Source organism: Akebia trifoliata, chromosome 3 (assembly GCF_017979445.1).
Source record: "Akebia trifoliata isolate Shusen 1 chromosome 3, ASM1797944v1, whole genome shotgun sequence".
Taxonomy (NCBI): domain Eukaryota; kingdom Viridiplantae; phylum Streptophyta; class Magnoliopsida; order Ranunculales; family Lardizabalaceae; genus Akebia; species Akebia trifoliata.
In genome coordinates, this window is record NC_141377.1 from 6,143,909 (window position 1) to 6,154,130 (window position 10,222).

At 38.2% G+C, this 10,222-nt stretch overlaps 1 protein-coding gene across 1 annotated transcript; it reads right to left on the reverse strand.

Moving 5' to 3' along the window:
• Window positions 1–1,297: 1,297 nt before the first annotated feature.
• Window positions 1,298–9,830, reverse strand: LOC147405759 (ABC transporter B family member 19-like). Its single transcript, XM_086433601.1, has 10 exons — window positions 9,191–9,830; window positions 9,037–9,091; window positions 8,066–8,241; window positions 7,302–7,502; window positions 6,773–7,032; window positions 6,357–6,673; window positions 6,036–6,259; window positions 4,608–5,427; window positions 4,082–4,323; window positions 1,298–2,735 (listed from the first exon to the last, which is right to left on the reverse strand). Exons 1-10 carry the CDS (start codon window positions 9,437–9,439, stop codon window positions 1,527–1,529), a joined length of 3,753 nt encoding a protein of 1,250 aa, XP_086289727.1. The 5' UTR covers window positions 9,440–9,830; the 3' UTR covers window positions 1,298–1,526.
• Between the last annotated feature and the right edge of the window lie 392 nt (window positions 9,831–10,222).

The window sequence follows — 10,222 nt, forward strand, 5'->3', positions numbered from 1 at the left end:
TACTTCCATCATTTGGATTGGGATATCTTAGGTAGGGTTCACACACACGCGCACACTCACCAATGAAGGTGAAAATGATGGATGATTGCCGCAAATGCAACTCTCATTAATATATGGTGACAAAAGATACGATTCGCTCTATCGCCCACACCGGTTCTCTACATCACCCATGCCCCATCCTCTTATGGGTTTCCTATGAAGATTCTAATTTCTTCTGGCAACCAACATTAAGAGTTCATTTCAAAAGTTACAACCAATTTTCGATACTTCAATACCAACTCTATCTCTCACAACTCCCCATTCCAAACAGGCCCTTGTTGATATGGGCCCAATCAATATGGACAAAGAACTTTCCTTGATGAATATGTTTGTTGAAAATGAGAGTTAAGATGATTGTTTGGTTGGTGTGGACCCAACAAGATGAACAAGTACCATTTGTTTCATCCCATTAGATTTTTATGTTGTGTCACATATAACTCCAATGGGCCTAACAGACAAAAATATACGGCCTTAAAAATGGGCTGGCCCACCACTTGATCTACAGTCCAAAATTGGGGATTAGCTCTTAACATCACAAAAGAGAAGTGGGAGCCACAAAAGCTGAGACAGAAGACCTGCCACCATGTGCTTAGTCTTTTAGAGGCATGTGAACTGTGGAGTATATAACCTCTATACCTAACACTTGAAAAAGAAGGCACGTGCGGTTCATGTGATGATTACATATATATTATTATTATTATTTTAAATTACCTTTGTGAATTGTGATCAGCCCTAAACATTTGTGAGAATTTTAAAATTACATTTTTTTTTTTATGACAATATCCTTATATATTTAATTAATGATAAAAACTACCTTAATATTTTTAAGATATTAATTTAATACCCAAAAAAAAGACTTATCATATTAATATAATTATCAATATTTTTAAAGAAGTTAATTATTTCCCAAATAACCCCTCACCAAACAATAATTTTGCAGCCCCACTTCCACCCCAACACTTTATCTCTAACCAAAAGAAGCTAAAATATTATCTATAATTTGTCTGCTGGAGGGATAAAACATGTCTCAATTATTAAAAGAGGTGACTGATATCTTTTTTTGCTGTAGTTCTTATCTTCTTTACAAACAGAAAAAGAAAAGAACCAACTTTTAATACTCTTATAACCTCTGGAAAGGTATTTCTTCTCTCTTTTGCTTTGCTTTTTCAGTATTAATTAATAAAACTTCACTTAAAAAGAGGGGAAAAAGCACACCAAAATAAAACACACACACACACACACACAAAACCTCCTCACATGATAGAAGGAACCAAATCACTTATTTATAATATAACATTAGCTTCTCTCTCTCCATTGGGAATGGAGCAATCTTTTAGATAAAAGACTTCCAACATCAGATGATGACTGACTCATTCCCATATCTACAACCATGGCATCATAATTGTTCATGAAAAAGAAAAAAGGATAAAGTGATTAATCAGATCAAACCATCAAAAAGACGCCACGATGCACCAATCAAAAACTTTTCAATTGTGATGATGTTGAAGCTGCAAAAGCCGAGAATAGGCACTATCAGCTCGGCTGACTAACTCGACATGATTGCCTTGTTCTATAACGCGACCATCTTGCACCACACCGATGTTATCAACCCCTCTGATTGTTGATAATCGATGGGCCACGAGCAATGTCGTTCGTCCCTTCATTAGCCTCTCAAGGGCTTCTTGTAGCACACATTCTGACTCTGCGTCAAGTGCACTCGTGGCCTCGTCAAGTAGTAGTATTGCGGGGTCCTTGAGCACCGCACGAGCAATAGCGATCCTTTGTTTCTGTCCACCTGAGAGTTGTACGCCTCTTTCCCCAACTGGAGTCTTGTATCCATCTGGTAATCCGCTAACAAACCCATGGACATTAGCGGCCCGAGCTGCCTCGATCACCTCTGCCTCCGTCGCTCCATCTTTTCCATAGGTTATATTTTCGAAAATGCTTGTGGCGAACAGGGCGGGTTCTTGTTGTACTAGACCAATTTTAAGACGGAGACTCTTTAAGTTGAGTCGACGAATGTCTTTCCCATCAATCATAACTTTTCCTGCCATTGGATCATAGAATCGCTCGATCAATGCAATCACGGAACTCTTTCCGGAACCGCTGGCACCGACAAGTGCTTGGCTCTGCCCTGCACGAATTCTAAGGTTGAGATCCTTAAACACAATGAGCTCAGGACGGGCAGGGTAGGCAAAGTCAATGTGACGTAACTCAATATCTCCACGGATTGATTCGATTGGTTCAGCCTCAGGATCATCAGGATCGATCTTTGTAGATCGGTCCAGGATCGAGAATACTGAACTTATTGCCTCACCACCCCGGATGATCTCTGGAGCAAGGCTAACCGTCTCCGCAACAGAATTAGCAGTGATGACTAGGACGACGAAGACTTTGATGACTTTGGAGAAAGTAGAGGCACCTTTTTGGACGAGATGGGCACCGTACCATAGAATGAGGGCCTCAGATGCGTAGAGTGCAAGCTGGGAGAGACCAAATAGAAGGCCAGCAGATTGGCTGCGGCGAAGGCTTCGGAGCTGTGGGATACGAAGCTCATAGCTGAAAAGTGATAGGATCTTGTCTTGGGCATTGAAAGCGGCAACTGTCCGAATGTTGCTCACACCCTCCCCTGCAATCATGCTTGACTTTGCATGCGCCTTCGCTGTGTCTCCAGCAAACCCTTTGAGGGAAACTTGCTGTATGATACAGATACAAAACCGAAATAACTGTCAAGATATTGTCATCTAATTTTTTTTCAAATCATGCAGATTGTAAATATGGCTTAAAAGGGTCACACACATTCAAACTTGGCGCGCTTAGAAGGGAATTAATAGCCCATAGATCAAATCATCATCTAAGCATTATATGAAATCTATAATATTACCATCCAATTTATGTACTAATATTTCTGCATTATTTCCAAATAATTATTACTTAATTTCTAGTTTATATATACTTCATTTAAAATTTGAATTAATTGTTTGAATTAGAGAACATCCCAAATTATAATCAAACTCTTACTGTAGTTTTTTTTTTTTATCAGAAAAAAAAAAAAACTTATTTGATAAGTAAATTAAATGAAATCAAATTATACTCTGGTCTATAAGAATTTAAATGTATAAGATAACAACTAGATGGTCTCATCCATTGAATAGTTATAATTGACTAGGTTGTTTTCACTTTTCCCCACCTGAGGTCTGACTGCAAATAGGAACTAAATCTTCATGCACCATAACAAAAACAGGACCACACCCAGAAAGAAAAAAAAGTAAAAATTAAAACTTTAAAAGGTAGGTGAATAAACATCAGAGATAAGATACGTCACTTTCACTGTGGCAAAGTCACCAAGTCTAGGGGTGGCTGCGTATTTGAGCACCTTGTACAAGTTATAACTTTCAGTAAAAAAACAGACTTCCCATAAACACAATTCTATATTGGCAGTGTAGGCATGCCTGACAACACCACCAAAATGAAATAAAAAAAAAATAAAGATCACGGGTGGGAGGGAATCTCTTGTTTCAGAACCCACAGTAAAAGCTTCATGTACTTACTGTCCACTCTGTATCGTCCTCTACCCATCTAACCCAGATTCTAAAATAGTGAAATTTTGACATAGTTTTCACTACAGACAGAAAAACTACTAATGTTCACTCTTTGCTGGAGCGTCGGTGCAGAGTAAGAAAAAAAAAAAACAGATTTACTGAATAAGGAACAGTGAAAACCTGGTAAACTCAGTTTTGACTCTAGAGAGTGAGAAACCAAATGTGATCAGAACCTCGAGAAATAAATTTCTTGGAATCTTTTATTTATTTTTATATTTTTTCTATGCGTGGCAGTGGTGACAAGTAGGATTTAGTTTTTTGTCGTTTACTGATTAAGAATAGTGTCAGTTTCTCGATAACAAATAAGACTATGGCATCTGACACACATGCAAACAACTATTCAAATACTCAAAATGACCAAAATGCCCTTCATACAGAAGAGGATTATTGGTATACTTAAAATGACCACAATGCCCCTTAGAAAGATGGGATAGGTTTACCTGAGCGAAATTGGCGAGGACTAGAAGAGGGAAGGTTGCCAATATGAGAAGCGAGACTCTCCATTCGACTATGAAAGCAACTATGAATGAGGTGAGGAGGGATGTCATGTTTTGAAGTATCACTGAGATTCTTTCCGCAATGGCGGACTTTACGTCGGCTGCGTCTGTGGCAAGGCGAGCCGCAATGAGGCTTGAGTTGTTCTCCTCTTCGTCGAACCACCCGACTTCATTCCTAAGGATAGCTGAAACAAGAAGAAATTTTATAAGAATAATAAATAAATAAATAAATCAAATTTAGATGAAAGTGAGAAAATTTTACATAGTTTGAAGGGTATTTCTTTAGTGAGAGTGGACTCGAATATGCTAGAGTTAATCGAAGAAAAGGGTTTAAACAAAATTGAATGGAGGGACAAGATTTTGTTCCGCTCACCTCAAACTTTCGGAGAAATTAAGGTTTTGATGACGACGATAATTAACAAAATATTCAATTAATGTACAAGATGAAAAAATGAAGAAAGGAATGTACCTGCAAGCATCATCCTCCTCACTCTAGTGGTAAGGTTCTCTCCCATAATACTAAAGAAATAATGCTGAGTTAGATATGCTGCTACAGCGTAAATTCCTGCTCCAATATATATAAAAACAAACTCCTTTGTTTTCTTCTCCATCGCCGAAGGATCTCTATAGTAGAACACCTCAATCATATTGCTCATCACGATTGCAAAAGTTGGACCGATAAATCCCGATAAAACTGATCCTACAGCCCCCATGATTGCATAAGGCCATTCGGGAGCATTCATCTTAAGAAGACGGAAAAAGTACCCATTTGGTGCTGGATTTTTACGGTCAGTATCCGCATTGGAAATCATCTCTAATCGACCATCGGCACCAGTGCTGTACTGATAGCTTAAGTTCCTTAGACTACCAGACCGAAGACTAAGGGATTTTGTCGAAAGAGAATGACTGAGACGTGACGAACGCGAGCGATGGGTAGAAGGGACACCGAAGTCTTTGTTTTTTACCATCTCTTGGAATCGGATTAAGGAGGAATATGCCCCGGCTTTAGAAATTAGTTCTTCATGAGTCCCGGTCTCGACAACTTGGCCTTGTTGTATTACAGCGATTGAGTCCACGTTTCGTATGGTGGAGAGACGATGGGCAACGACTATGGTTGTTCTACCGACCATGAGACGGTCTAGAGCCTCTTGGACAATGCTCTCGGAGCCTGCATCAAGGGCACTAGTAGCCTCATCGAGTAAAAGAATTTTTGGGTTTTTCAACATAGCTCTGGCAATGGCGATTCTCTGTTTTTGGCCTCCGGAGAGTTGGACTCCTCTTTCTCCCACCTGGTTTCAAATAGAAAAATATAAATAAAATAGATCCATGTTGAAAAATTATTGCAATATACTTTATTTCAGAAAGACATTTCAAGATTAGTTTCCAACCAAAAATATAGATCAGAATTTAACATGCTTCACCACAAATTTCATACAAATTTCATACAAAAATTGGGATGCTCACAAGTAAATCCAAGTAACTTACAAGTGATATCTGATTAAAGTTTTATGTTTCCTTCCTTTTTTATATGTGCAAGTTTGATCTGTTGTTCGATTACATTTCCACCAGAATTTTCAAAGAAAATTCTATCTTGTTTATGGTCCTAATCCCAGGTCACTTTTGTGGGGATATTAGAAAATACGTTTGAAGCCCTAGGATGCTATATATTTGTTCTCTAGAAAACCCTAAAATTGTATTGTTTTTTAGTGACTTCATCAATAAGAAAATCTTCATCACTGCCCATGGAGGGGGGCAATTTTGCTGAACCACGTAAAATTTTGTCTTATGTATGATTGGTGTTTTTTCTTCTCTTTTGCATAGATTTCTTTGTGTGTTCATCGTCTGATTTGTTGGGTGTTTCCGTACAACAATCTAAACATACTGACGAAACACATACCTGTGTATTATACCCATTTGGAAGCAGCGTAATGAAGCTATGTGCGTTTGCAGCATTAGTCGCAGCTTCTACTTCTGTAATACTTGCATCAGGCTTCCCATAGAGTATGTTTTCTAGTATAGTGGTTGCAAAGAGCGCTGGCTCTTGGTTCACCAAACCAACCTGATTCCGTAGCCATTTCAACTGCACAGTCTTTATATCCACATTGTCCAGCAAAACCTGCCCTGCAAAGCCAACACAAATAATAAATGAGTCCATCCATCGTTCGAACCGAACGAATAAACATCAAACATGAGATAAAGATATTAAACTCTTAATTACCCTCATTAGGATCATAGAACCTTTCTATCAGAGACACAACGGTGCTCTTTCCCGACCCACTACCACCAACCACAGCAACCGTCTTTCCTGCGGGGAAGAAAATCGAGAAGTCTCGGAAGATAATTACGTCTGGCCGTGATGGGTAACTAAAGGTTACGTCCTTAAATTCAATGTCTCCATTAACTTCTGTCAAACATTTCCCATCTGAGGGGTCTTGAATTATAGACGGTCTTTGCTTAATAACTTCCATTAGCTTGTATCCTGCAGTTTTGCCTTTACTAAATGCCCCGAGATTCGAAAATGACTGACCCAAACTCCTGAACAAACCAATAAACAATATTTAGAATGGAACACAAAGGTAAGTTTTTTCGTTAAAAAAAAAAAAAACAGGCTAAATTTAAAATTTGTGATCTTACATTCCACCAACAATGGCAGAGAAAATAGCTGTAAAGGCCTTTCCACCATCAGTCTGGCCATTCCTAATGAACACTCCAGCATACCAGAAAACCAAGGCCCATGACATGCACGCAATCCCAAACGTACATCCTATTCCGAGGCCCTTCGCCATTCCTGCCTTGTATCCAAGCTTTAATGTGTTTTGTATGGCATCTGAGTATGAATTGAGAGCCTTACTCTCTCCTACAAATGAGTATACAGTTCGAACTTGTCCAACGGCCTGCACGGGTAGGAAATGATTCAGTCCCCTCAAAATCAGGGTGCATTATAAAATTAGGCACAAATAAAAATACAGAAATAAAACCTTCAAATATAGATTAGCAATGAGGAAACTACACATAAATAAAATGGAAAACAAATGGATTTATATATATATTTGAGGGTCACAATTGAAATTCAATTTGGGACTATTGCTCTTGTCAATTAGTTCGATAATTGCCAAATTGTGTGACCATAGTCATGGTTTTGAAACTTTAATTAAGAGATTACCTGCTCGGCTATTATGCCCGCATTTGCATAGGATTCTCTGCTCTTTGAGGTGAGACCAGTGAGAGTATAGGCGTACAAGCCCCCAGCGAAAGCAATTCCTGGAATCACAGCTACACTCAGTAGTGCCAGCCTCCATGCCGATACGAAACCCACCACTAATCCAGCTAGAAATGTTGAGAGATAATGTATGAAATTCCCCACCTGAAATCACCATAAGAGAGACAGTAATGGCCCTATCTCTAGTCTTTCTAAACAATTTTATTTACAATTAGTGCCCCCTCACCATAGTCACAAAATTCTCTCAATTTTTCCAAAAATTCATAAAATGGGCCAAAAAAGGACCACCCAATTAAACTGACAAATAAATATAAATAGCAAGATTGGGTTTTTATTTTACCTTTTAGGGAAGTTGAAAATGATGGGTTTTGTCATCTTGGGAAGAAACCCGAAGATATCATTCATATAATTCCCGAACTGAACCCGTCCGAATAATTGCCGAACTTTCAGAAATGGGGTTCATTATCAGGGGTAGGAAAATCAGCGCATATTAATATAAATTTGCTAACATGCGCCTAAACAGAACCAGCATTAATGGCAAGTTCAACGACACGGATGGAGTCATGATCCACTACTTCGCTAAAGGACAGGATATAATACTCGACGCACATTTAGAATTTAATTGTGCTATTTGGGCAGAAAACACAGAGATTCGAAATCCCATAAAAAAAGGATAAAAAGAGAGAGAGAGACCAGCGACAACGAACCTTCTCACTAATGGCATCTTGGACTAAGAGAGTGTCTGTAGAAACACTGAAAACGATATCTCCTGTTCTTGCGTCTGTATCAAAGAACCCAACGTCCTGTTTCAAAACTGCTTCTAAATACTTCTTCCTTAGCGTACTCACTTGCCTCTCTCCCGTGTACATCCAACATGCGATTTCTGTTTCATAATTATTTTCCCAAAAATGTGACTCAAAATATTTTCAGGAAAAAAATTCAAAACATGCCTTACAAATAATTTTTTTCAGAAAATTTATAACCAAACATTCCTAGAGACTAGAGCGAGAGAGAGAGAGAGAATGAGAATTTGATACCCACTCTAATATCAAATTTGATATTCAGGTAATTATTAAAATAAAAAAACCTAAAAACAATATATAAAAAAAATTCCTAAAACTGGGCGTAAAAAACATTTGGGAAAAAATTATATTGGTAATAAAATTTTCCAGAAAATTCCTAAACAGCCCAACCATAAAGGCCTTATCGTTGGGTTCGAAGTGAATGACGAAAACGAGTTGGACGAGAGAGAGAGAGAAAGAAAAAAAATCTTTGATATCCTTTACGAACATCCAATTTGATATCCAGTCGCTATCCTACCTACACCTACCCAATGCTTAAAGTTTTTGACCAAAAATTTCAAGTTGGGGTAAGTGAGGGAGATGAAAGTTTTTCTCGACGAGTGACAATTACGTACGCCACGTGTGGCCCGGTACATTCTCAGTCCGTTACGTGTCGGGCTTCACTCACAAGTCACAACTCACATACAAAAAGGACCGAAACTCTCAAACTTTAACTAGAGCGAAAAATGAAGAAGAAGAAACTGATTTCAAAGCCAATTTTCTTCGTCGAGAACTCAAATGTTTTAAACACTTGAATCGACGAAGCAAAGTAGATTCTAGAAAAAGCGATTCCTTTTCAAGTAAACCAAACGGAACAAGATAGAGAAATTCTATACCTGCGTAGGAAGATAAGCAAACAACGAGGCCAAGATATACGAAATACAAAGAATACTGCATTAAAGAGACAATTTTTGTCAAATCAGATCTAAAATCGAAGATCAATTCGAAAGAAAAATGAGGATTTTGACTTAAACAAATCAAAGATCGAACCTTTGAGACTTCTTCAGTCATCTTCTTGAGATCAGACTGGTTTTTCCCAAATCCATTAACCATCTCACCAAACAAAAGGAAGAAAACCGGCATGGCTGATCCATGAACGAAAGCTCCAATACTTCCAGCGATCATCAACAACCAATCGTACTTATCTGCAAACGAGAACAACTGATAGAATGGTAGACTCTGTTCTTTCTTCTTCTCCACATCAGGAACATTTCCCTTAGTTTCTGTAGTTTCCGCCATTAATAAAGCTTCAAATAAGCTCTGTACACAATTCTTCACTCGTTAAGGAACGAGTGAAATGTGAGATTAAAGGAGAAAGATCCGAGCTTTTTACTAGAATTCTAGAGAGAGAAAGTTAGTATCTGTTTGAAGCGTCAGCCTTTGATCTCAAGTACCCAAAAGAAGAAAAAAGGGAAAAAAAGGTTCAGCCTTTGAAGAAGAATCTCTCTTTCTACTGTGTTCATGTGGTAATCTGCTCTGGTTTTTCCGCCATTAGAGCTGAGATCAAAGCTTTTTCTTTTTCTCAGAAAACTGAAAACGTGGGTTCGGTTAGAATTCCAAGAAGCTTTAGAGAGAGAGAGTGAGTGAGAGTGAGAAAGAAGACTGTTGGTCAAAGAAACGGAGGAAAATAGAGAGAGTAAGTCTTGCAGGAATATTTATAGCAGCAGAACTTAACCTTCAGTAGTTCAAATTCTAACCATGGTTAGATGGAATCTAACTTAGATGGCGAGTAGTGTTGCCAGTTGCCTTGATGTTTGTGTAGAAAGGTAGAATTGTTACTGTAGTCTCGGTAGTAAAATAACTTTTCACGTGGTAGTTTTCATTCAATAAAATAAAACAAAAGTACTCTATTTTGCTGTTAATAAGTAAGATGTTAAGTTGTTAAAAGTGAGAGATTTACAGCAACCTAGTTTGATGCGAAGGGTAGGTTACAATATGAGCAGTGAGAAGTCACGCATGCATGACACATCAACCATGTAATTTAAGATCTTTGTACGTAAATATCCCTTCATGATTTACATA

Coding starts and splice junctions, on each gene's coding strand:
- LOC147405759 (XM_086433601.1), bottom strand. CDS start 9,439: ATGGCGGAAACTACAGAAACTAAGGGAAATGTTCCTGATGTGGAGAAG. Junction 5,428..6,035: donor CAAATGGGTATAATACACAG/GTATGTGTTTCG, acceptor ATTTGAAACCAG/GTGGGAGAAAGAGGAGTCCA. Junction 4,324..4,607: donor GAGGAGGATGATGCTTGCAG/GTACATTCCTTT, acceptor TTCTTGTTTCAG/CTATCCTTAGGAATGAAGTC.